At 38.5% G+C, this 27,593-nt stretch overlaps 1 protein-coding gene across 1 annotated transcript in view; it reads right to left on the minus strand.

Annotated features, from left to right (window-relative positions):
• Positions 1-269: 269 nt before the first annotated feature.
• The window catches only part of SERPINE2 (serpin family E member 2), a 77,216-nt gene continuing 49,892 nt past the window's right edge, over positions 270-27,593 (minus strand). The window contains exons 3-9 of the mRNA XM_044667593.1: positions 25,210-25,437; positions 17,853-18,050; positions 8,523-8,721; positions 7,489-7,589; positions 4,933-5,019; positions 2,783-2,866; positions 270-1,085 (exon numbers count right to left, since the gene is read on the minus strand). Of these exons, the coding sequence (XP_044523528.1) occupies positions 1,048-1,085; positions 2,783-2,866; positions 4,933-5,019; positions 7,489-7,589; positions 8,523-8,721; positions 17,853-18,050; positions 25,210-25,437 (935 nt within the window). The 3' untranslated portion in view covers positions 270-1,047. The remainder of the gene's footprint in view (positions 1,086-2,782; positions 2,867-4,932; positions 5,020-7,488; positions 7,590-8,522; positions 8,722-17,852; positions 18,051-25,209; positions 25,438-27,593) is intronic.

The raw sequence follows: 27,593 nt of genomic DNA on the forward strand, positions 1-27,593 counted from the left end.
GTCACCTTTCAGGCACCTCCTCTGCAATCCTAGATGAACAAAGAGGTATTGAAGGACTGAATTAAGTTTAGCTGTCAAGCTCAGAGGAAAAAGGAGATGAAAGATCTGAAGGTGTGGGATTTTTTTGTTGTTGTTTTGGGTGAGGGCAAGAAGTTCAGAAGAAAAAGTTTGCTGTCAGATCAAAGTATTAGTGCCCAGCAGCCTTACTCACACAGGTCTTTTGTCTTATTTTCAAAAGCTAGAAAAAAGCACAAAGGATTTTTCTGGGGGTGAAGGAACATTTTTTTCCCCACTGTTTACAAACACTTTATTGTTTCCTTTGTACAAAATACAAAAATGCAAGTCCAGGAAAGAGCACATGCCAGCAGAGGCAGGCCCACCACAGAACAGCAAACCTTGTCTAGCAAAGACACCATTGGTTCATTAAACTTTATTTTAGTGAATACATGCATTATAGAAAACAAAAACAAAACACACAAAAGGCTGAGAGTTGAGTTATTTCTGTCCCCCAAATGCTTATTGTCAAGTCTTTGAAGGGCAAAGAAGAGAATTAAAAAGGCATCCAAGAATTTTTTTTCCATAGAAAAAAAGTCAACACTACCATAAAAATTTTAGTCACACTGGTTAAACTTTTCCAAAAGCCATGGCTTCAAAAAAATTAAAAAAATAAACAAACAAACAAAAAAACAACCTGAAACTTGACAGTAAATACTTAAGAGATTTGTTAGCCTAGGTAACCATTCAGTAGTCTGAAGAATCTTTTAGACATTTTGAAGCCTTAAGCCTTTCTATTCACGCCTTCTAGTGCTCCAATCATCCCCACCCTTTCCCCCTAGGACACTTAGCCTAGAACAGCAATACTTCTATGGTGGAGGCTCTATTAAAAACCCAGCCACATTTCCTAAGACCTAGTTTTGGAACAGAGTCAGAGTAATGTACAAAAATATTCAACAGAACTATTAAAGTTGTAGTCAGCGAGTCTTTCCTTCACAGCAAAGGAGTCTTTGCTTCTCAAAGAAAAACTGCAAATTTTTTTTTGCATATTCTTTAGGGTTTGTTTATTTGTCCCATGAATAAAACAGCACCTAGAAGAGTTAAAAAAAGAAGAAAAAAATCATTTTTTAGTTCATGAATAAACTTGCATTCCAAATTCATTCATTCATTTATTTTTTTGAGATGAGGAATCCCTTCTAGATCAGACTCGAAGTAGAGTGGCCTCTGGGGCTACATCAAGGCATAAAGAGGACCCTGGGCTCTCAAAGGCAACACTACTAGAACAAAAGCCTTTATAGGTTCTCATAAGTTGTAAATAGCCAGGCCAGAGCTGGCAACTGACTGTCAGCTAAGGATCTGCTTTGTATGAGAGCTGGCCACCAGGTAACAAAGGTCTTTGGCTATAGCAGCCTATAAAACTAGATACTGAGACATGCAGGAGTTGCAATAAAGATGGAAGCACTGATCCGAGCATCAGATTCCTCCACAATCAGCTTTCCTAAAACCTCAATCTGCTCTCTGAACACAGAATAATGCAGCAGGGATTGCTTTAGCCTTCATATCTGTTTATCCTGAGCTTGGCATACAGTAAGCTCTTTAAAAATACTTATTGATTGACTAATCTAACACGACCTCCTCATTTTAGAGATGAGAATACCAAAGCCCAGACTTTGGTGACTTGTCAATAATCACACAAATAAGTAAGAAGTGGGATTTGGGTCCAGATCCTCTGACCCCAAATCTGGGTCTCTTTCCACTACATAAGGCTGCAGAGTCACAGCTGATAGCAAAGATGACAGAGGGCAGAGGGATTAAGAAAAGAAGAATGAGGTTCAAAGTGGTTAAAACAAAGAGCAATGAGGATAATGATGAATATACCATTTAAATTTGAAATGATAAGAGAAAACTTTTTCCTATTTCTTGCAAATATTGTAAGCATATATTTTCACTACAATAATTATATTTATTTGTGTGTCTGTGTAAGGGAATTTCAGATCCTCTCATGAGATTGAGTTTTGATTGAGTGAAGAACTTTTAACTTAAGCACCCTGGGCACCTAACAGCAAAAGAATACCTCTGATGGGTCACAGACACACAGATAAAATGATTGTAGGGAAACATATACTTGCAATATATACTTTAATGTGTGCACACCCAATGGGGGTAATGTATCTATATGTGTACATATGTATGTGTATTTTATAAATATCTCTATCATCCATATCCCCATATCTTTTTATCTATCTCCCCACTCTCCTTTCAAAGAGATTTCATTTGGACCAATATGGAAATATCGAAGCCCCGTTGCATTAAAGTTTTCCAAGCTCCACAGTCAACGATCTTGGTTTAAGCATCCTCAGGGTCAATGTTATAACAGGTTGAGATGCTACACAAAAGTGTGAAATTTCCTACCAAGTTTGATCACTGGTTCTAAGCTTTTGGAAAATCCAGGTGGATTCAGTAAGTCTCCTTTAAAATGCTATTATGACTGTCCTAAACTGTAACAAAAAAATTCCACCTACGATTCTGCCCAACTTTGAAAGGTCCCATCATGCTCTGGCCGCCACACATGAGCCCTTGCCAAAAAGTTTCTGATCTAAAAACACCTCCCTGAAGATCTTCCAGGCTGACTGATATCCAACACAAAGGCTAGGTAATTGTTGCCATAGAGTAGTTACAGTATTAAGTTGAGGAACCTCGAGGGTCTAAGGCTTGAAGGAGCGACGCTCCACACACTTCTCTGGATGTCAACATTTGGTACCAGACAGAATCAGGAGCAACCACTTACCTGTGGGATTGTGTCGAATGAAAAATAGAAATGGTCTGTCTACTATAAACCAAGGAGGTGACGACCTTGCTATTAGAATGGCAGCTAAGAATGAAAGAGAGGGGAAAAGGCGTTAGGAACGAAGAGAAAAATGTCGGTCATTAAAAGAAGACAAGAGAAAGGGCTGGAGCGGATTCATATTTCTCTTATGAGAGAACTAAGTCAGATCAGGCTCTTCCCCCCAACCTCTTGTCTGGTATGGTTCAGTGAAAATGATTTGATATATTGCAACACCTTTACGAATCTCATTTCCTCTGTTTATAATACCCTCGCCAGCCTCTCTTAGTCTGCCCACCGGCTTAGCCATCCATCAAGGTTTTGCTTGAGCCACCACCTCCATGAAGTCTTCTCTGACTACTCTAGCCCACTCTGACTGTTCCTTTTACATCACTTAGATGTCACTTATTTTGCACGGATGATTTAGAATGCAAGTAAATTTAAATGTGGCTAAATCTAATCTTCCCACTGGGCTGGAAGGTCACTGAGGGAAAGGAGCATGCTTTATACTTTCCCTTCCTACTCCCAATCTTCTCCCCACTCCACTGTCAGCTTCTATCCCTTACCTATGGCTTATCAATAGTTAGTGTATTTTAATCTATTAAAACCCAACTCTGTTGTAACGTGGTTCTGTTGCCCTTTGAATCACTGATAAGGAGTTTTACTTAGTCCTATTGTATGTATATTTTATCGATGTTAGCAAAACAGCAACTTTTTTTCCTTCTCATTCAGCGACTGTTACTCAGAATAAAATATTAACATAAAACTAAAAACATAATAACGTACAAAAGAAAAAACCGCATGCCTTCAGACTTTTCCTAACCTTCGGGCCATCCTGGATTCTTATCGTTACCCTTCAAAATACAACTGAATGTTAAGTCTGCTTAAGGAAGCCCATCCAGCTTGGATTAGAACCCAAAGTGAAAGCTTTCAGGGAGCAAAACGCATTAATGAAAGCTGCTGCTGATATGAAGGTTTGTACTTTGAGGAGGGGAGAGCCCATCTGCTTCTGTTTTTTTTTTTTTAAATCCCATCTACTCATTGGTCTTGTCTCCTTATTGGAATGTCATCACCTGGAGAGTAGAGATTATTTCATCCTTTGTATTCTTATCTCCAGGTTCTAGCAGAGTATCTGGCACATAGTAGGAGCTTATTCAATCAAATTGCCAGGCAGTTTGAGGCGTGTGTGTGTGTGGGGGGAGTTACATGGACAAGAATGAAACAATTCCGCTTTGCAAGGAGTCCACGTGCTAATCATTAATGCTCACTGAACGGACAGACTGAGAAATTAAATGGGTGCTTCACAGTGAATTTTGCTTTTCTCCCACGTTACTCAATCCATGGAAGGAAAAAATAGATTTGGTGTCACAATGATCAAGACTGGCAAATGCATCAAATACACTTAATTATGGAGAAATATACACTATATTCTCTCTTTTTCTAATAATTAGAAACAACTAATATTTATATAGCACTTGAAGGTTTGCAAAATGCTTTACACGTTATCTTATTTGATCCCACAACAACCCTGGGAGATATACAATATTGTCATCATTGGCATTTTATGGGTGAGGAAACCGAGGCAAGTAGAAGTTAAAAGACTGTCCATGGTAACATAGTTTTTCAGTGTATCTGAGGCTGGATTGAACTCAGGTCTTTCCGATTTCAGGTCCAGGATGCTGTCCCCTATACAATCTAGAGATGATTTTTTTTCTGATCATCATGTCTGTCTGTCTTTACCCCCAGCTTTCTGAACTATTAACTCTGTGGCTTATTTCATCTTTCCCTCTTCCCTAACGTAGAGCTCTGGGCATAACAGACCGCCAGTCAAAGGCTGCTGAAGGTATGAATGATACAGCTGGGATTCATCCGCCCTTCACTCTGTTTTGGACAGAGAGGGGGAGTTTAAGTGGCACAAGGAAAGACGTTCTGAGAAAGAATACGCTCTTCTGCCTTCAGATCATGGTCTGAAAAGCACGATCCTCCTTAGTATCTGAAGTGAAGAAAACCTGCGAGCAAGAGCTGAAGCCAGCTTTGTCTAGCCTGCCAAGAGCAGGGCACGCCTCAAGATCCCTCTGCGGGGTCCCTGCACCCCATCCACCCTCACGACTTACTTGTTGCTGCAGAAGCTTTTGTCCCATCTTCACTCACTTCAATTTTTGCTTTTTGCAAGATGTGAGAAATATGAAGGCTTTCTGATCCTGTTCGGGCAAAACAAAGTAAGACTGAATTAATTGGAAGTCAAACTTGTGCTGGTCTCTAGGGTTTGGCTAGTGTGTGCAAAACCCATACAAATGATCATTCTTACAGATCATGAGGTGGTACAATGGGTAGAATGTTGGACTTGGGAGTCAGGAAAAACTGAGTTCAAATCCAGCCTCCGACAATTATTATATGTGAGACTGGATAAGCCACTTAACACTCCTTCTGCCTAAATTTCCTCATCTGTAAAATGGGGATAATAACAGCACTTATCTCCCAGGGTTGTTGTGAGGTTCAAATGGGTTCATATTTGAAAAACACTTAACATGGTGCCTGGAACAAATTAAACACTGTATAAATGCTAACTGTTATTTTTATTGTTATTTCTGAAGGTGGCAAGAAGGTGATCAGGTTAGTCAATAACTGAAGTTGGTTGTCTCAGTGTCATCTCATACAAGCTTAAAAAAACCCCAAACCCTTATGTTCTGTTTTAGAATTAGTCCAGCGAAAGCTAGGCAATGAGGGTTAATTGATTTGCTCAGGGTCACCCAGTTAGGAAGTATCTGAGGTCAGATTGGAACCCATGTCTTCCCAACTCTAGGCTTGGCTCTCTATCCCCTGAGCCATCTAGCTATCCCACCTCAGATGACTTTCAGTTTCTGCTGAATTACAGAACAGTTCTATAAACTGGAAGGGATTTTAATGATCACCTCGTCCAGCCCCTTAATTTTACAAAGGAGGAAACTGAGGTCTACAGAAGTGGCTTGTTGAGATGGGAAGTCATGTATGAGGAGCCACTGACCTTAAACCTTTCCTAGGTGACTGATGCCCTGTAGATCATAGGAGTATAACTACTGAACTCTAAGGGCTGTTAGAGATTACCCAACCCATTTTACAGATGAGGAGCCTGAGACCCACTGACATTAACTGTCTTGTCCAAGGTCACATAGTCTACAAGAAGTAGGAATGGGGAACTAAACCAAAGCTCTCTGACTTCAAATGTAGCAACCCTCTTCCCCTTGTACCCTAGTGCCTCTCTAAAAGCTCAGAGGAACTTTGCAAGGAAGCTCTGTTGCATAGCATTCCCACCACAAACAGCAACCATTCACACCAAATAATGATAAAGGAGTGGACAGAGCATCCTCATTGAAGTTCACTACCGTTCCCATGGCAGCAGCTGCCCTTTCACAATGCCAGGCACATGGGACATTCACTACTGTATCCTGGGGATGAGTTGGGGATAATTAGGTGAATGCGCACCCTCTGAGGTGGGAAAATGCATTGTTCAGTCATTTTTTCAGTCATGTCCAATTCTTTGTGACCCTGATTTGGGGTTTTCTCGGCAAAGATACTGAAGTGATTTGCCATTTCCTTCTCCAGCACAGTTTACAGATGAGGATATTGAGGCAAACAGAGTTAAATGACTTGCTCAGGGTCACATAGCTAGTAGATATCTGAGGCTAGATTTAAACTTCAGGATTAGTGCTCTATCTTCTTTTCCACCAAGCTGTCCTCAGATACATATGTGTGTGTGTGTGTGTGTCTGTGTGTATAAAAAATATACACACACATATGTATAGCTGTATATGTAAATGCAAAGAGTTAAAATATTTTTACTTCCCAAACTGGAAAAGAGCAAATTCACAATTTTAAAAGAAAAAACAAAGATGTATTCAGAGCAAACCTTTGAAATATTACTTTGGGAAAAAAGTTATGAAAAGTGAGAAGCAAGAAGTAATTTCAAGTCTATAAATCTTAAAAATGGCTGCAAAGGGAACAACCTTTTCTTGATCCAAAGAAAACTCTCATCAAGCTCATCTTTGGAATCTCATTTCAAATTCCCAGATAGAAACATACCCGAAACGGAACTTCTGGATTCAGGCTAACCATATAGTTATTAACCTCACATGGGAGCAGCTGAAAAAACAACGAGCCTGGAGCTTTGAGATCTTGGGAGGAAGGTAAAGGGAAGAGTCAAATGGCTTGGGATGTCTACTTTATGAAAAGAAAGTCTTATAGACAAATTCTGGTAAGTTTAACCTTGCATATACACAGTTGTACACAAAAGATTATAATTATCAAAACCCACTGAGCCATTTTGTGATGTCTATAGCAAGAAAATTAAAATTTGAAGCGGTCACCTTGAGAGAGTTATAATACATGCTCAATTCTGGTTGTTTCCCTCCCAAATTAATGTGAAGGATTTATGATTCCCAGATGAGATTTCCTTCCCTCTTCCTTGTCAGAATCTGCAAAAAGTTTGGTAGTTACCTCCCGTGGAGTCTCTAAAAGACATGTGGAGGTTCAATAACTTGCCCAAAGCACATAGCAATTTTTGGAGGTGAGACTTGAACCCAGTTTTTCTTGACTCAAAGCCTAGCTCTCTATCCTAGCCACTAATGCCATGATGCCTCTACTCTTAGTTGGAAGCACAGGTTTATTTAAGAACTAAAACTTGTTGAACATACTTGATATTTTTGCAAAATTTGCCTTCGATGGCTCAAACATGTCAGTAATGCCGAGAGCCTTCAGGGAAGCCTTCAGATCCAGATTTGCTACCGCAGTGAATCTACAAAAGAAGGACATTTTTTAAAAAAAGGAACAAACATGTACTATAAGAATTCAACAATGAAACAACGTAGGAAATGGTTAGCACTCAGTGGCAAATTTTTTAAATAGGAATTTAAATATGCATTTTAATTCTCAAGCCCCAAATTTAAATATCAAGCAAATAGAAGCTATCCCTAACAATGACATTACAGACAACCAGTACATATAGAAAGGAAGCAATTAAGGAAAAGCTCCGTGTCTCCCATCCCCTTAAATGCCACCTTCCAGAAGAGGTGGAGGAGAAGAGGGAAAGAGAAGCAGAAGAGGCACCTCCAAGATGGGAAGTGATTGACTTGGAGTGAAAGCTTCATCTTCTGTAGATGTGGGTGACTCTAGTGAACTAGGCTCTGGAACTCTGCTCTTTTTGGCAAGCAGTTAATGACAATATGCTGCAAGGAAGAGATGTTCTAGGCACTCCAAACTGGAACCTGGACTTCACATTCCATTTCTATAAGGGGTACATTAGGACCACAGCTTTACGACTAGAGGTGACCTCACGAGTTCATTAGGCTCACGGTTTTTTGTGGGTCAGCTGTTTTCGGTCATGTCTCATTCTTTGTGACCCTATTGGGTGATTTATTTATTTATTGGCAAAGATGAATCACATGAACCTAACCACTTTCATTTTATGAATGGGGAAATGGAAGTTCAAAGAGGTAAGTGACTTGCCCAAAGTCACACAACCAATACATGGCAGCTTTAGGACCAGAACTCAAGACTGTGTAATTTGCAATGTGATAGAGGCCTTTCTATCAAACTATATATGTAGTGTCTAATAGTAAACATATTTCAAAGAGTTCTACTTAACCACCAAATTTTATCCCACAAATGTTTGTTGAATACTTCCCATTCAATAAGCTTTGCTTTTATCTGGAGCACAAAGCACACTCACTTGGGCAAAATCAACTGCACTCTCTTTGGTACCATGTTAGTCATCCAGCTCTGTATTGTCTTGGTGCTGATGTGAGGGATGATGGCAGAGAGTGGGGTGCTGCTCTCTGTAGGCAGGGCAATCAACATGCTGATGCTTTCTCCATGGTAAGGCAGTTCAATGAAATTGTACCATAAATCATTAGGTGTGCTTGCTGACCCTAAACAGGAAAAAAAAAGAAATTGGAATCAGCATCAGTACAGTCTCAAAGATTTCCTAGAAAATTCACATTTTGTCCTACTCCTGTGGGCAGTGGTGCCAATGGAAAGCAACAAAGTGTTCGCCAGGATATCCTCTGGAGGAAGAAGGCAATTCAGGTTGACATTTCCCCTCCATAGACAATAGCTCCCTCGGAAGAACCAGGCCAAGTATAATTACATCTTCATTCCCCATACAGCTTTATGTTTCTTCAAATTAAAAGGAGTCTGGATGGAATAGTTATGATATTTCGCAATCACTGCGTATCCTGGTGTGGAACTCAGATGAATTGCAGGGGCAAATTCTGTGCCTCTGGAAAGACTTTCAGGTCTGGGCTTTGTATTATGTGAGTCAATTATGAAAATGAGTGAATCCAGGCTGCCTTGGTGTCATGCCATTTGCCAGAGGGTAGGAACAGGAAGATATTAAGGGACATTTCCCATTCCTTTTTGTAGCCAGCCTAGTAAATACATCCAGAGTCCATAAAGACACATGACACTATGACTTTCAGATTTGTAGAAAATCTCCAGAGCTGGCCCGTTAGTATAGACAGCACGAGGGTCTATAACCATCCATCAGTGCATGCAGTTTGGATAATGCGCCATGCTTTGAACTGGGGGAGAGGAGAATAGGCTAGATTGTCTTTGGGGAACTGTGCAGGGCTTTTAATGACTCCCAGGTTTCTCCTTGAAGTGAAAGTGCATCTTTTTATCATCAATATTCTTCTGGTGATGCTTTCGGGCTGAGTCACAAAAGACCACCATCTCCAGCTGACTTGCTGCTAAAACCGTCCCACATGTGTTGTCTCCCCCATTAGAATGTGAGCTCCTTGAGAGCTCATGGGGACTGTCCTGACTTTTCTATCTGTATCCCCTGCAATTAGTAAAGTGCTTTGCACATAGTAAATGTTTTATACTCATTCATTTTCCAAAAGATTAAAGTTGTCCTTCACTTAAAGAGTAATGGAGAGACCCACTAGGGTCTCTATAGCCCTGAGCAATTATTTGCTAGCCCATCTAACAGATACAATCTATGAAATGCTCAACAAAAAGTCCTGAATGACAAACTTATTCACTGTACCCATAGCAGGCTTTAGAGCAGAAGTGTCAAACCCATAGCCCAAGGCAACAGTCCTGAGTGAAATCCAAATCCAATTAAAGTAGAATTGGGAAATATTTAACAAAATAAATAAAAATACAACAAGACACTGATGACACACATATGTTTCGAAGTTAATATACCACTTGCAGAGATCCTTACAAGTACAGTTGAGTGGCCACCATTTCAATTTGTGTTTGACATTGCTGCTTTAGAATCTGGAACCTGGTGAAGGTGAGATAAGAGTTAAACCAGAAGACCAGGTCATGAACAAATTGCCATCTTTGTCCTTTATGTGAGCACATGATGACCTGTGGAGGGGACAGTTTCTCAAATGTCAGACCAAAGCGATAAAGAGTAGCAATGAAGAATAATCTCCAATCTTTGAGAACAGGCTCAGTTAGGCATATTGGATTCTCTTTCCATGTCTTTTCTCAGTCAATTTGAATGCTAAACATTTCTAAAATGTGAACCTCAAAGTCGAGGGTAACAGAACCACCTTGTTTCTCCACTGATTCTCTGCCCCCTGAAATCTTGAAAATCAAAGGAGCGTCCCTGACACCCAAGGAAGAGGCAGCATTTCCTGTACAAAAGGAGAAAACTGTAGAACTATCTTTCTCCCCCAAAACCTTTCTATTAATTATGTGTGTGTATACATACTTATATATGATGCAGAGTACATGTGTCTCGCTGTCATCCATGTTCTATCAAGGGATCTAATGAGAAGGTCCATAGCACAGGGGGTAGACTCCCCAGAGAGGTTTAAATGGGTGAATTGTTGTCCAGTTGGAGGGAATAACCCCATCAGGGAAACAGCAGATCCATCAACATACTGATCTATAAACATACACTTGGAGAGCACTTTCCCAATCTTCCTATAAAACAAGTCACATAAATACTATTTTCTGTCATTTTATTGATATGCCAATAGACATCTGGAGGTGAGGTGACTAGTTCAAGGTCATAGATGAATAAGTTGCAAAGCTAAGACCCAAACTCAGGACTCTCCCTACCAAGTCTGAGATTTCTTCCACCTCTCTAAACTCTACAAACACAAGTGCAGTGGTAACAAGTTGGTCTGAGAGTCAGGAAGACCTGGGTTTAAATTCTGCCTGTGATACTTACTGGCTATGTCACCGTGGCAAATCATGGCTAACTCAGCCTCTCAGGCCCCCCAACAACTCTCTAATACAGTAAGTTGCAGGGTGAGTTCCAACATTCACCACTGGAAATTTCCCCCATGGATGAAATCCCAGATCCTGCTTTAAAAAGCCAACCACTTACAACATGAACTCATGAGCTTGGTGTAGAAAGTCAAAGAAGAATGAGCAGCGGTCAAAAAGAAGTGTTGGGGAGAAAACAGAGATGAACAGAGAAATGGTATAAGCATCCCGAAGGAATTTCTGAAGAGTTTTGCTGTCTAGGTAGAATGGTTTATGGAAAATAAATTTGTGTACCAAAGGGAAACTGGCTTTTTCCCCCTGGAAACCAGAGTTCTCGAGCCTATTGATCAAAAAGGATATAGTAAGAGTATATTAAGGGGGAAGTTAGATGGCTCAATGGATAGAGCATCAGGCCTGGAGTCAGGAAGACATGGGTTCAAATCTGGCCTCAGACATTTCCTAGCTGTGTGGCAATTCTGTTTACCTAGCCCCTTGCTCTTCTGTCTTAAGAGTTGTTACTAAAACAGCAAGGGTTAAAAAATAACTCCTATGTTGCCATGCACTGTGCTATGTACTGGAGATGCAAAGAAAATGCTAAACAAAATTCCTTGTCCTCAAGAAACTAACATTTTTATGGAGGAGAAAATATGTATTCTCATAGGTATATGTGAGATATACACACAGCAGATTTCTATCTTAGCAGAGAAGGCATTGGCATCAAAGGAGATTGGGAAAAGCCTTTTAAAAGAAGAAGGTGGGGGCAGTTAGGGAGCTCAGTGATAGAGAGCCAGCCCTGGAGATGGGAGATCCTGGGTTCAAATCTGACTTCAGACACTTCTTAGTCTGTGTGACCCTAGGCAGGTCACTTAACTCAGATTGTCTGGCTTTTACCATTCTTCTGTCTTTGAACCAATATGCAGTATTGTTTCTAAAATGAAAGATAAGTGTTAAAAAAAAAAAGAAGATAACATCTGAGCTCATTCTTCTCTGTCAGGGACAATAGTTAGTTGAGGTTTTCTGCCCTCTTCCATAAAGGTAGCCTTTTCCCTGCTAGAGAATCTATATATCAGAAACAATAAGTTTGCCTCTATATAAGAGATAGGATGCTCTGTTACCCAAAGAACATCTAGCACCATAAAATGCAATAGAACTAGTCCAGCTACTGGAATGCATGACACCAGTTTCTCTTTAAAGAGGAAATATTTAGACAAGCATATTAGTGTAACCTCTTGGAACATGGTGTTCCCTCTAGCCACAGTATTTGGACAACAAGGCCACTCAGCGGCCCAAGCACACTCGGCCTCTGCTCAGGGATACATAATAACTCTCAGGATATGAGAGAGACTGTGCTTTGGTTACAAGAGACAGAGGGATTCTCTATTTCCCCCCCCTCTAGCTTTAGGCATTAAAGATTCTCAAGAAAATTAGTTGAATTGTCAAGAGCAAAGAAAGAACCAAAAATATTTTTTCAATTCCTTGGAGAGGAATGATGATCCATCCTATTGGTCTAATTTCTACCAGAAATTTATTTTTTGAGAGTCCCTAGGATTTTTTTTTCCTTTTTTTTTTTAAACCCTTAACTTCTGTGTATTGACTTATAGGTGGAAGAGTGGTAAGGGTAGGCAATGGGGGTCAAGTGACTTGCCCAGGGACACACAGCTGGGAAGTGTCTGAGGCCGGGTTTGAACCTAGGACCTCCTGTCTCTAGGCCTGACTCTCAATCCACTGAGCTACCCAACTGCCCCCTGTCCCTAGGATTTTGCTGAAAATTTGGAAATAGTTTAAGATTATTTAGAAGACTGGAACAATTTTTTCCCCCTTAACAAACCATTTTTTTTAAAATCAGTAGGAGTAAGCCATAAATGATGGTATTCACTTTACTCATTCATTATTTGAGGGTTTTGGAAGAGATGGCTTCTAAAACCTTTTCCAGTTCTGAATCTATGAATAATACAACGCCAACAACCAGGGATCTTGTATATATACAAACATAAAAGCAGCTCTCTATGTATATAAATGAAGATATATATGTATATATATGTGATTTATATTGATTTCCATTTATAATGCCAATCACTCCCCAGCCTCTACATAGTCAAATTCAATCGCCTTTTCTAATCTTCATATAATCTCCATGCTTTAATCACAAATATATCAGCATTCACATATATATGTTTGTGTATGTGAGTGTATATGTACACTCACATACACTGGAATGTAAGTAGAAAGTATGGATAAATAGAGTAGGCTCAAGGAGGAGATAAATTAAAGCTTCCCTCTAAAAAACCTCAAGAAAATATTACTTTTTCAGAGACTAAATTATATTCTTTGAATATTTTTAAAAGAAGGAAATAATTCATTCCATGATATCTTCTTGAACAGCACTTCACTTTTCAAGTGGTGTTCTCAACACAAGACAACTGAGCAGCCAAAAGAAATCACACCTGCTACAGCTCAAAGTTGCTGTTTCCTTAAGACAAGGAATCAGGAGCAGACAGGATGGTACGCAGCCTCTTGACAGAATAGAAAAATTCTTTCCCCATCACTGTTATCCTAACTCTTAGATGTATTCCTTCTCTGTGCTTTATTCCACATTTGAGGATATTAAAGGACACTCAATATAATTTCTAACTAGAAGAGCTTGGGGATGGTGTCAAAGAGGATACAATCTCACTTGACAGCTTGAAAAGAAAAAATGATGGGAAGACAAACATTTCTCCTTGAAGGAATTGTAATCTAGAAAATTTGAATGAAATATAAGAAAACAAGGAATGAAAAGTGTTGGAAAGTCCAAGGCTGCTTGGAGAGGTTTTATGTATGCCAATATGAAGCTTCCTCAATTATACCTCATTTCTACTCTCACCCCCAGAGAAGATATCAAAAAAAAAAAAAGCAATCACATGCTTTCTGAAAAAATAAAAGCCCTCTTCCCTAACCTAAAGCAAAAGGAATAATTTAAAGTCTCTGTAGCTTTCTTTCTTTTCAAATGAATAATTCTAGTAAGGGTTTAAATCACTTATCTACAATATGACAATAAAAGAAAATAATAAATGTTGGAAGGGATGTGGCAAAGTTGGGACACTAATGCTTTGCTGGTGGAGTTGTGAATTGATCCAACCATTCTGGAGGGCAATTTGGAATCATGCCTAAATGACTTTAAAAGAATGCATACCCTTTGATACAGCCATACCACCACTAGGTTTATATCACAAAGAGATTAAAAAAACTGGATAAGGATCTGTTTGTACAAAAATATTTATAGCTGAGCTCTTTATGGTAGCAAAAAATTGAAAAATGAGGGAAAATATCCCTTGATTGGGGAATGGCAGAACAAATTGTGGTATATGATGGTGATGGAATACTATTGTGCTATAAAGAATAATGAAATGATGAATTTCTATAAGAATGGAAAGACCTCCATGAACAGTGAAATAAGCAGAATCAGCAGAACATTATACATAGAAACTAACATTGTGGGATGATCAAAGGCTTTGCTACTAATAACAAAGCAATGATCTAGGACAATTCTGTGGGACTTATGAGAAAGAATGCTATTCACATGTAGAGAAAGAACTATGGGAGCAGAAATGCAGAAGAAAACTTGTGATTTATTTGTTTATATGGGTATGTGATTTGGTTTGACAGTATTACTCTTAAAAAATGAATAATATGGAATGGGTTCAAGTGATAATATATAAGTATAACCCAGTGGAACTGCTTGTCAACTCTGGGAGTGAGGGGGAATAGGGGAGGGAGAAAAAACATAAATCATGTAATCATGGGAAAAAAATCACTTACCTACCTCAGCTATGCAGGACCCATAAAAGCAATTCGTTTGTTTTACTCTGTTTTAGGGTAGGTCTCAGTCTAAACTTTCCAAAATGTTGAAGTGTAAGAGCTCCCATCTACTTTCCCAGTATTATTTGATAGCTCTCTAGGTGCACTTCTGGTTCCAGGCAAATTGATCTGCTAACTACGCTTGGTACATGACCCTCTATCTCTTCTTTCTGTGTCTTTATAAGTGGGCCCACAAGTCTGAGTGCTCTCTTCACCTCTGTCTTGAAGAATCTCTAGTTACCTTCAGAGAATGGCTCAGGAGTTGTCCCTCCACACAGGTCTTTTCTGATCTCTACTTCTTAGCAAGTCTTTCCCTCTTGAAACTTCTCTGGGTTAACTTAACCTGTGTAAATGTTGCATTCCCTCAACTCCCAATAGAAATGAAACTTCAGGGGGAAGGAGGGTAGCAGAAAAAAAATGTTGGTTTTGTCAGTATCTTACACATAATAGATACTTAATGAATATTAAACTTAAAAATAGCAATCTGATACCATGCCTGGTATCAGAAAGTACTCATGGCACACCCACGTTAAAGACTGGTAATGGTGTGTGTTCTATTACCTTGTTTAAGATCACTATTGAGAATTCAAAAACTAAGAGTGATGACTAGTAGTCACACTGGAAGGCTCTTGGATTTTGGAGAAACATAGGAAGATACCTTCTTCCATTTGCTTTCAGTCTAATTTTTAGACAACCTCTATTCATTCTAGTATCTCAACAGCCCCCCAAAACATGTTATTCACATGTTAGGAGTTTAAGAAACCCTTTACTGAATGAGCAAATGCAAATGTTTTACTACATTGCCCTCCTAGGAGGCATACTGGTAGTAAGAGGCAAGGATCGTTTATATCGAATAAATTGCTCCTTCCAGGCTGCTATTTACCCAGCTATGTTAAAGTTTAATAGAGATAATTAATCGAACAGCCCACAATTCCTCTGTGGGTTAACCACAAAAAGAGCTGCCAAATTTAAAAAAGATAAAAAGGTACCCTTGGTATATTCAGAGGACTTGAGGTAGATAGTAAGTAAGGATGGAAGCCATACAGGAATAATGGCACTGACCAGATCACAGATCCATTGGAGAACTTGATTGTTAACATTTAAATTGTCTGAAGCTATCAGTGAATATTAAAATGTTATATTTTATATAACAGATGTCCAGTTTTAGATTCAAGTTATAAATGGCCTTTTCCAATTTGTTGGCTCTTGTGTGTTTCAGTCAGTCAGCTCCATTTATCAAGCCCTTCCTAAGCCTTGGGGATAGAAAGAATGGCAAAAAAAAAAAAGTCCCAGGGAGCTCTGAGTGTAGGGGGAAGCCTTGGGAATAGAAAGAATGGCAAAAAAAAAAAAAAGTCCCTGTCCCCAGGGAGCTCCCAGTCTAGGGGAAAGAGGTGAGCATGCCAAAAAACTAGGGACAATCAAGCTCTCTTCGGGATAAATTGGGAATAACCCTTAGAGATTATTATCTTTTTAAACCAACACATTGACATGAAGTAAGTATAGTAATCTTAACTAAGATTAAGGTTCGGGAAGGCTTCTTGAAGAAGGTGGGATTTTGAGCTGAGACTTGAAAGAAACCAGGAGGTAGAGATGAAGAGGGGGATTGTTGTAGGCATGGGATAAAGACAGAGAAAATGCCTAAAGTCAGGAGAAGAAAGGTCTTATACAGGGAGAGTAAGGAGAACTAGTGTCCCTGGATTTCAGGGAAAATGGAGGAGAGTGAGGGATAGAAAGACTGGAAAGGTGGGAAGGGGCTAGGTAATGAAAGTCTTTGAAAACCAAGCAGAAGATCTTATACTCAATCCTGGAGGCAACAGGAAACCACTGGAGTTTATTGAATTATAGAGGTGATATGGTTTGAAATAACCAGGAGAAAGAAGGGAAGGAAGGGAAGACATAGAGACAGAGAGAGAGGAAAGGAGGGAGGGAGGGAGGAAGGAAGAAAAAGAAAGACTGGCTTTTTTCATTCATGCTGTGATAATGAGCACAGAGGTTTTTAAGTCATTAGTAGGAAAAGTTCACATGATATTTAATTAGGGATAGAGACTAGATCTGTGATTTCATTGTTCCAAGAAACTCCCAAGAGAAGAAACTCCCTCTACCAACTGAGGTTAGCACCTTTTCTTCAATTTATAGTTTCAGTGCGTTGACTAGAGCAGAGGTGCCAATTCTGGATGTTAAATATCATTTACATTAAAGCACATTAAAATATGATTGGGAAATTACAAGAAAATAAGTAAAAATACAATATAACATAGATGTTAATTTGTGGTTTTCAACTATGTAACCCACAGGGATCCTTTCTATTTGAATTTGATAATAGGGCATTAAAATAGATATGATCTAGATATACTCTAGTATCTAGAGCATTAAAAGGTTGAACGACTTGCCTAGGGGATGTGACCTGAAGCAGGCATTCCTGGCTTGGAGGTCTGTTCTCTAACCACTATCCTGCACTTTCTTAAAATATCCATGCGACCTTTAATTTTTCTGATCATGGGAAATCCTCCTAAAGACAGAGATTGTAACTTCACAGAAATGGCTTTTATAAAAGTTATGTGGCTGAAAAACTTCACTATCTATAAGCCAGACTTCTGGCAATAAGTCTCCCTAAATTATGCCAGAGCTGGATCTCAGGTAACTGAAACACAGCCTGTCACATGGTGAATGGAATGACCCTTGGGACTCTCAGGACACTGGAGGATCTCATAGGTCTTACTATGCCCTAAAAGGCTTAAGTGAATTCCTGGCAACAGGCTATTACATTATTTTTAAGGAAAGAGGGCCTTCTCATCACTAACCTTTTTATTTTTACTTAAATTTTTAAAAGTTATTAATTAAAATTTAAATTAATAGAAAATGAATTCTTTTAAAAAAGGGAAAAACAACCACTGTTCATATTACTAGATCTTGGCTCACTCTGCCTTTGCCCAATGCTGGATTTTACAAAAGTATATCCTTGTTTTTTAATTCTGGGCACTAACTGTGAGCTTACCACATCGGAACACTGCCAGTTGAGCCAGCATTGGTACTTGGTAAGACTTGCCATCAGCCGCCACAAACGTGCGTTTCTTTGTGTTTTCAGGTTGAAATCGTGATTTCCATAAACCCTTGAAATAGATTGCATTGACAACCACCAGTCTGGTGAGTCTGTCATCAATAAGATCTGGGGAAATGAGGTTGTCAATCATTCCTGTAAAATCAAAAGGAAAAAGCCATTAGAGAACAAACTCAAAAGGTTCTGCTGATAAGACAGAAAGGATTTAGAGTATAGAGAAAATAGAGGCAGAACCGGAAATTCAAAGGATCACAGTTAAGGTTGGAAGGACATTCCCTCCCATTTTGAAGATAAAGAAATTGGGGCAAAGAGCAGTCAAGTGATTTTTTAAGCAAGGTTCATGCGAACCAGTGATTCTAGGAAGTGTCTGAGGTCATATTTGAACCCAGGACCTCCAGTCTCTGGGTCTGGCTCTCAATTCACTGAGCCACCCAGCTGCCCCCTTGTCTAGCCCTTCTTGGTGTTCTGCCTAAGAACTGATACTTACTAAAGTAAGGGTTTAAAAAAAAACAACTCTGGTCAAAAATAATTTTTTAATTCCTTTTATTTTTTTCTCTAACTTGTGATTTCCAACTGTGAGTTCTGCTTTGATATCACTAAAATCAAACAGCAAACATGCTATTGTAGCATTTGGGCATTCAGTTAACCTAAGTGATGCCAAGTGCCCTGGAGAGATATAAGCTTACAGAGACTAGGGTCCTTCAGGTTTTCAGTTTAATTTAAAAGTATTTGAACATTATTGTAAGGTATGTCAACTATTTTCAGTGATATCTCCATAAGTTGCTAACATTTCTCAAACTATGCATGGGGTCTCCTGCCCTTGTGAGACAATTTCATTTTTGTCATGTCTATACAAAAGAGGGTGCTTCCAACACAACTTTAAATAGCTCTTAGAAGGAGAAAGTCCAAATAACTCATACCCAAAACCTACTAAGGAACACTGGAGTTGGAGGCAGAGAACCTATGTTCAAATTCCAACTCTGCCATCTGTGTAACTTTCAAACAATTCACTTAACTTCTCTGGTTTCTCATTTATAAAATGAGAGAATTCAAGTTCCTTCTAAGAAATCAGTGTTTTAAGGCAGGTAGGTGTCTCAGTGGATAGAAAGTCTGGCGTGGAGATGGAAGATCCTGGGTTCAAATCTGACCATAAGCACTTCTTAGTTGTGTGACCCATGGCAAGGCATTTAACCCCAATTGCCCAAGTCCTTACCACTCTTCTGCCTTGGATGGAAGGTAAGTGTTTTTAAAAAAGCACTTTCCATTTGGTGTTCATCTCCCAGGCTATCTATCCTTACTCTATTTTTTAACTGTCTTGAAGCATCTTCTCCAAGCTTGGTGCACGGACAAAAAATGCAGGCAGTTCTGGCACATCCATCCATCCTTACAAGTAAAGATGGTTTCATTCTTGTATTTTTTTCTCTCCAGTGACTGGCCCAGTGTCTGCACTTGTTAAATTAAATGCGTGTTGTTAGAAAGATGGACATATCCTTTTGATGTGAAAAGGCTCCATGCTCTGACTACTACAAGATTTTTCCTGATTTTCTAGGGATTTTTTGAGTGCCACCAAGTGCTATGATGTGCCAGGCACTGTGCTAATAAGCACTGAGGACATAAATAAGAAAAAAGAACCAGTCCCAGCCTTTAAGGAGCTCTCAGTCCAATGGAGGAGATAAGAAGCAAACAAATATGTGCCTACAAGCTAGATGGAATAAATGGGAGATAATCAATAAAATTGTTTACCTTTCTTTTGCCTGCCCATCACCACTTCTTCCATGTTGAGAATACTATGGTAGTTCAGGAAGCCTGGGCACTACCACCTACATTGGCTCCTACCTGTATATTATGTTAATAGGTCACAGAGTTTGCTCCTCTCATCTTAATCCCAGGCCAATTACTTTGTTTGGAAGAGTAGCACCCTATCTATCTTGGGATAGGGTATGAGATATTAGTCTACCCCTAGTTTCTGTCATATTATTTTCCAATTTTCCCAGCAGTTTCTGTCAAATAGTGATTTCCTATCCCAAAAGTTGGGATCTTTGGGTTTATCCAACTCAAAGGTGCTATGGTCATTTACCTCTGTATTGTGTGTATCTAATCTATTTCATGGGCCCACCATTCTATTTCTTAGTCAGCAATGGACTGTTTTAATGATTACTACTTAATAGTACAGTCTGAGATCTGGTACTTTTTGGCCACCTTCCTTCATATTTTTTTTTTCATTAACTCCCTTGATATTCTTAACCTTATTTTCTTCCAGATTAATTTTGTTATTGCTTTTTCTAGTTCTATAAAATAATTTTTTGACATTTTGATAGGAATGGCACTGAATAAGTAAATTAATATAGGTAGAATCGTCATTTTCATTATATTAGCACAGCCTACCCATGAGCAATTACTCATTTTTCCAGTTTAGATCTGACTTTATTTGTATGTTTTGTTATTGTGTTCATAGAATTCCTGTATTTGTCTTGGCAAGTATATTCCCAAGTTGTTTCTTTTTTTTTTCTAAAGTTATTTTAAATGGAATTTCTCTTTTTGTCTTTTGCTGATGGACTTTGTTGGTAATATATAGAAATGCTGATGATTTATGTGGGTTTATTTTGTATCCTGTAACTTTGCTAAAGTTATTGATTATTTCAACTAGTTTTTTGGTTGATTCTCTAGGATTCTCCAAGTATGCCATCATGTCATCTGCAAAGAGTGATAGCTTAGTTTCCTCATTGTTTACTTTAATTCCTTCCATTTCTTCTTCTCTTATTGCTAAAGCTAGCATTTCTAGTCTAATATTAAATAATCAATGATAGACATCCTTGCTTCTTATTGGGTGGGCTTCTAATTTATCTCCATTTTGCAGATGACACTCATAGATGGTTTTAGATAGATACTAATTATCATTTTAAGGAATGGTCCATTTGTTTTTTATGTTTTTAATAGGACTGTGTATTATATTTTGTCAAAAGCTTTTTCTGCATCTATTGAGATAATCATGTAATTTCTGTTAGTTTGGTTATCAATATGGTCAATTATGCTGATAGTTTCCCTTATATTAAATCAGCCTTGCATTTCTGGCATAAATTCCACATGGTCATAGTAAATGAGCCTTGTCATATACTGCTGCAGTCACCTTGCTAGTATTTTATTTAAATTTTTTTGCATCTAAATTCATTAAGAAAACTGGTGTATAATTTTTTTTTCTGTTTTTGTCCTTTCTGGTTTAGGTATCTAGAACCAAATTTGTGTCATAAAAATAGCAAGCACCCTGTGTATCATGGGAATCGAAGTCACTCCTTACTGGAATCAAGCTGCCCCACACCCATCCCCTCCTGTGGCATGTTTTGGTGATTAGGTAATGGGTAGAACCAGCAAGCTCCTGGCTCTGTTGCTTGGATTAAGGCTCAAGGCCAGGATCTTCATTGAGATGGTACTTTCAATTGCAGGGGTGGGGGAACATTAAAATATATTTTATATTTAATAGAAAAGAATGACCCTGTAGTGCTGTTTTTTACTAGCTACTGTATAGTATTTCACTTGTTTTATGGGAAAAATAAATTTTTTACAAGTTATTAAGAAACTTTAACCACCATTTATATAAATAATTCTATGGAAAAAAAAGAAATCCTATTCAAAATTCTCAAGTTCCTCAACTGAAGACTGGTTATATGATGCAATGAAAAAACAAAGAAACACATTTTTAAAAATCCATTATTTCAGAGTCTCAAAGGAGAGAGTCCAGCTAGAATGGCCCTAGATGCTACAGGAATAGAAAACCATGGCCCTGGTCACAGAATTTTAATGTTGAATGTCACAACAACACCAACACCAACAACAAACAACAACAATCCAAGGACTTCGGCAATTTAAAGGTGATTATTATGCACCTATGATGTGAGGAGGCAAATGGGTTCCATGGACACTGCAAAAAACTTAGGATTTCAAATCTTATCTTGGTATAACTATGAAACCTTCCCAACGGTGTGATTATGACAAATCATTTAACCTGACTCTGAGTCTCAGTTTCCTCATCTGTAAAATGGTGCCAATACCCATAATACCTAATGCAAAGGGCTGTTAGGATCAAACGTGATAATGTCTGCAAAGAGCATTGCAGACTTTAGTGCTTTACAAGTAGAATTTATCATGACTGACAATATTTTACAGAAGAGTAAACTGAGGTTTACAGGTATAAAAAACGACTTGCCCTGGGTCACATAGAAAGTAATGGAGTCTTGACACAACTGTCAAGTCTCAACCTCAAAATCAATATACTTTCTGAGAAGTAAGCATTTATATAATATACTTTGTGCTAGGCATTGAGCTAAGCAATTTTTATAAGTGCTATCTCATTTGATCCTCATGATAGTCTATATTATATTAAGCCAATTTTTGCAGCTGAGGAAATTGAGGCAAATGAAACTGAAATGATTAGTATATGAAGCCAGATATGAACTGAGGCTTCCTGACTCAAAGCTCAGTGCTCAATCCACTGTACCACCAGCTCCCTCTTCTTTCTTTGAAGCCACTCAGGGTCCAAATGGCAATAGAATGACTACCTGGGACTAGATAGCATTATAAAGTATTGTTAACTATTTTTTGCACGGCTTCTGTTTTCTCTACAAAAGAAGAATGGTCCTTGGAAGGAGACACATAGAATCTATACGGTGAGCAGGCAAGCAGAACCCCAGATAATTAAGAAACTGTTAAGTGTCAACATTTGTACAGTGATTTCAAGTTCACAAAGTGCTTTGTGTGCGTCACCTCATTTAAGCTTTCCTTTTACAGATGAGAAAAATGAGGTTCAGTACAATTGAGTGATTTGTCCATGATCAGACATTTGGTAAGGGTCAAAGGGAGGATTTGGATCCAGGACTTCTTGACCGTACCCTTGACTCCCTCTAAGCTCTAAGAAGTAAGCCTTTTGCCTCATTTTGCTGGCAACTAGGATTCAATGCCACTTCTATAGTTTCCCTTCTTGGTGTGACCCCAGAGGAAAAGTTCTTTCTCCTTCCTGCCTAGATTTTCAGCAACTCGTAGGTACTTTCTTCCCCCTTCAAAGTGTAATCTCCCTTTCCAGGGTCAATATTCTATCCGTGGTCTTCCTGACTGAAAGGCCACGTTCTTCTCATAAGATGGTGAGAAGCTGGTAAGGCAATAGCCGATGGATTTGAACTTATTGATTTCAAGTCATCTCATCCAGAACTTGTGTGTAACTGATTGCTGAGCCTTCGATCTAAATCTATAATTCTGTGATTCTATTGATTTTGGGAGGAAGGAAAAATCATGAAGTCATACAACTAGGGATTGGAAAATGAAACACTAATTTTCAGAAAGGGGGTAGCTTCTTCTTGCTATAAGCACAAACTATAGGCAAATGAGTCTCAGAGCAAAGTTGTGAACATTAAGAAAGGGAAGCTGTGATCAGTATGAACTGGGTTCACCAAGAACAAGTCATGACAGGCTAATTGTACTTTCTTTTCTTTCTCTTATTTTCTTAAGCAAGTTGACCAAAATTGTGGCCTTCCCCCAGCATACTAGAGACACAGAGTACCTGGAGTGAGGCATTTCGAAGTCTCATTATATCACTGTGGATAAGAAGGGGCTAGATTAGTGATTCCCTAAGTGGGTGCCACTGACCCCTGGTGGGTGCTGCAGCAATCCAGGGGAGCAGTGATGGCCACAGGTACATTTATCTTTCCTATTAATTGCTATTAAAATTAAAAAAATTAATTTCCAGGGGGATAAGTAATATTTTTTCTGGAAAGGGGGCGGTAGGGCAAAAAAGTTTGGGAACCACTGGACTAGATAATAGTATGGATACATAAATCTGGGTCTGGTTGACCAGGGATCAGTGTCAATTTATCGTGAGGTCACAGTGGAATGCTATTGAGTGCTGTCCTTTGACTATTAGGTTAGCCATATTATTTATTTCTGAATCCAGTTCACTGAGGAAAAAAATTCATCAACAGCTTCTTGAAATCTCAACTCAAATCCTACCTAGTGCAGGAAGCCTTCCCTAATTCCTATTAATTCCATGCTCACCCTCTTTTAATTATTTCCCATTTATCCTGTCTTTGTAGATGTTTGTTTGCATGCTGTCCCTCCCATTAGATTGTAAGCTCTTGGAGGGCTTTTCTCTTCTTTTGTATCCCCAGGGCTTAACACAGTGCTTGCCACATAGTACGTATTAATAAAGTGTTTACTAAATTGAACAACTGAATTTGTTAGGGGTAGCTAATAGGTTATATAGCAGTATGGGAAGCCAAAACAAAGAATGAGATACAAAAGATGGTGTGACTACTAAGACGGAACTTGACAATCCATTTAAAAAAATATAGATTGCATTAGTACAGTAAAAAGAAAAAGTGATTAGACAACTGCTTCTCTGAATAAAATATGGGCATTTTGGTATACCCAAAGCTCAGCAGTCAATAGTATGTTAACCAAAGCCAATTCAGTTAAAAACAAAACAAAACAAAGCCCTTTCCTTCTGTTTTAGAATTAACACTTAATATTGATGTAAGGCATGGCTAGGAAATTGGGGTTAGGTGACTTGCCCAAGGTCACACTGTTTTGAAGTATCTAAGACCAGATTTGATCCCAGGTCCTCCTGACTGTAGGCCTGGGTATTCTACCCACTATACTATCTAGCTGCCCCAGTTAATTTAGTTTTCTTGTTGTTGTTCAGTTGTTTCAGGAGTGTCCCACTTTTTGTGACCCCATTTGGTGTTTTCTTGGCAAAGATATTGGAGTGGTTTTCCATTTCCTTCTCCAACTCATTTTACAAATGAGGAAACTGAGGCAAACAGGATAAAGTGATTAGTCCAGGGACATATAACTGTTAAGTGTTTGAGGCTGGATTTGAACTCAGATCTTCAGACTCCTGACCCAGAGATCTATTCATTGCACCCTCTAGGTACCCTAATTTAATTTTAGGTTACATGAATAGAAACACAGTATCTAGAACGAGGCAAGTTGTAGAACTATTTTATTGTATTTGATCCTTGTCAGACCATATGTAGGATACTATGTTCAGATCTAAGTATTTAGGAAGGGCACTGAAAATTAGGATGTGCCCAGTAAAGGATGACAGGATGGTGGAGGACCTGGAAACCAAGCCATAGAAGGATGTGCTGAAGGAACTGAGGATGTTTAGTAAGAAGAAAAGATTTGGGGCAGCTAATAGTTACAAATTCTAAATGAGCAGGATTTGGATACTCAGAATCTAACTTAAAATCTCACTATTCATCCACTCTGAGGCACTCTAAGCATTTTTGGGGGTGCTGCAGATACTCACCTCTAGTTTCATTTTTAACCCACAGATTGATGGAATCAGAGGCGGAGATTTTATTGTCAAAGTTCAAATTCCGCACCTCACACTGAAACACATCTTTGTTCCTTGTGACAAAAGGCACTTCCATTTTAAAGCCATTCTTTGCAAACATAGCATTCGCCACTGTGACAATGTCTTTATTCTTCTTGGAGACGATGGCTTTGTTAATCTTCTTTAAAACTTTACCAAATCCTGTTGGAGACATGGGAGAAGGCAGCAAATTAATTTCCAAGGAGACCTCTATCATATAATTTAGGAGAACATTCTAAATCAGATGTCTGGACAGCAGGAGATCCATTTTGCTTTCTTAGCTGTCTATAAAAGTGCGCCCTCTCTTAAAAATAGAAGCCAGAAAACATCCCAGGAAGCACTGGGACTCTAAAATCAGCTGAGAGTAAATTCAGAGGTATATACATTTAGCAAAAGAAGAAAAAACTGGCTCTGTTATTTTCAGTGCACTGGCATCACCTTCACAATCAAAATTTTTTTTTCCTGCTGATAGATTTTTTAAAATTAAAAAATGTTAAACTGTTACCTTTTAAGTATCAGTTTTAGGACAGAAGAGTAGCAAGGGCTAGGCAATTGGAGTTAAGTGACTTGCCCAGGATCACAAAGCTCAGAAGTGTCTGAGGCCAGATTTGAACCCAGGTCTGCCACTCTATTTACTGTGCTACCTTGCTGCCCCTTTGACAGTGAGTTTAACTACAGCCTCAAAGCTACATGTGTGAATATCCTGATTGAAAATGGATCCCTGCTCACATGCTATTCGACTATGGAAATATGTGGGAATGCATCACTTCATCCTCATCCCTTCATCTATACAAAAGCAGATGAAAGGAGAAAGGCTCTAAGGTCCCTTTAGGTTCTCACATTCTCTGTTTCTATTAAGGGAATCTATTGGATTTTTTGGGGGGTTCCTCTTGTTTTTATACTCTTTGACATTACTTTTTAGCCAAGGATTTCCAATGTAGGTTATAGCCTTGACTAAACTTGAAAGGAAGGTACCAGTTACAACAGTCCATGCTTCTATGATTCTAAAGATGTATTTGAAGACAAAGGATCCTATATTTAGAGCTGGAAGGCAGTCTCAGAGGCCATTCCTTTTATTGATGAAAAAGTGAGGCTCAAAGTCACACAGGTTGTAGGTGTCAAGAGGCAGAATTTTTTGAATGTAGGTCCTACGACCCCATATGCCAGTGTTTTTTCCACTGTACAAACACTGACTTGGTGGGATATTATTGCATATTATGTCCTACTGGTTCTAAAAGAGTTAACGAGGAGAGGCCTCCACTCAAGTCCTCCTCCAATGGCATCCATCTAATACCATCAGCAAGCATTATTTGTAATGGCGATAAACTAAAACCATTCCCAGTAAGATCAGGGGTAAAGCAAGGATGCCCATAATCACCGCTACTATTTAATATTGTACTCAAAATGCTAGCTATAGCAATAAGAGGGGAAAAAGAAATTGAAGGAATTAGAATAGGCAATGAGGATACAATCATTCTTTGCAGATAATATGATGACATATTTAGAAAATCCACCAAAAAACTAACAGAAATAATTAACAACTTTAGCAAAGTTGTAGCATAGTGTGGAGGGAACCTCTCAGGCTTTCTGGAAGGAAGGAAGGAAAAATGCAGGGCTACTGCAATTCTCAAGGTATGTCAATTCTTGTCTCTGTGTCCTCAGCTGTACAGAAGGGTTTTCAAATTGTGGAGAGTACTCTGAATAGAATGGAAGAGGGCTTACCTGGCCAAATCTAGAGAAAAAATGTACCTAATCAATACTAAGATAGCCAGTGCTAACTGCATTAGTGAAGAGTTTCCTTGCTAGGAATCCCTGAAATAGATGAAATCATGGACCTGAGAAAAGTGCTATGTAAATAAAAAATTTATATTTTTATTACTTTATATTTATTTATTATTAAGATAGAATATATTATTATATCTATATTACATGTTATATATTTACATAATGTAATGTAATATATAACACACCAAAACAAAATAAATAAATAAAATAAAACTATTAAAATATATTAAATATTTATTATATTATATATGTTATATATAATTTGTTATATATAATTTATATATTAAAAATGGGTGATAAATTGGAAGGGTCCTCATGGGCCAGCAAGTTCAATTCTTTCATTTTGCAGAGGAATAGACTGAGGCTAATTTAGAAGCAGCTAAGTGGCACAATGGATAAAGCACTAGGCTTGGAATTAGGAAGATTCCATCTTCATAAGTTCGAAACTAGCCTTAGGCATTAACTGGGTGAACCTGGACAAGTTTCTTAATACTATTTGCTTCAGTTCCTTATCTGTAAAGTGAGCTGAAGAA

Source organism: Gracilinanus agilis, chromosome 3 (assembly GCF_016433145.1).
Source record: "Gracilinanus agilis isolate LMUSP501 chromosome 3, AgileGrace, whole genome shotgun sequence".
Lineage (NCBI taxonomy): Eukaryota > Metazoa > Chordata > Mammalia > Didelphimorphia > Didelphidae > Gracilinanus > Gracilinanus agilis.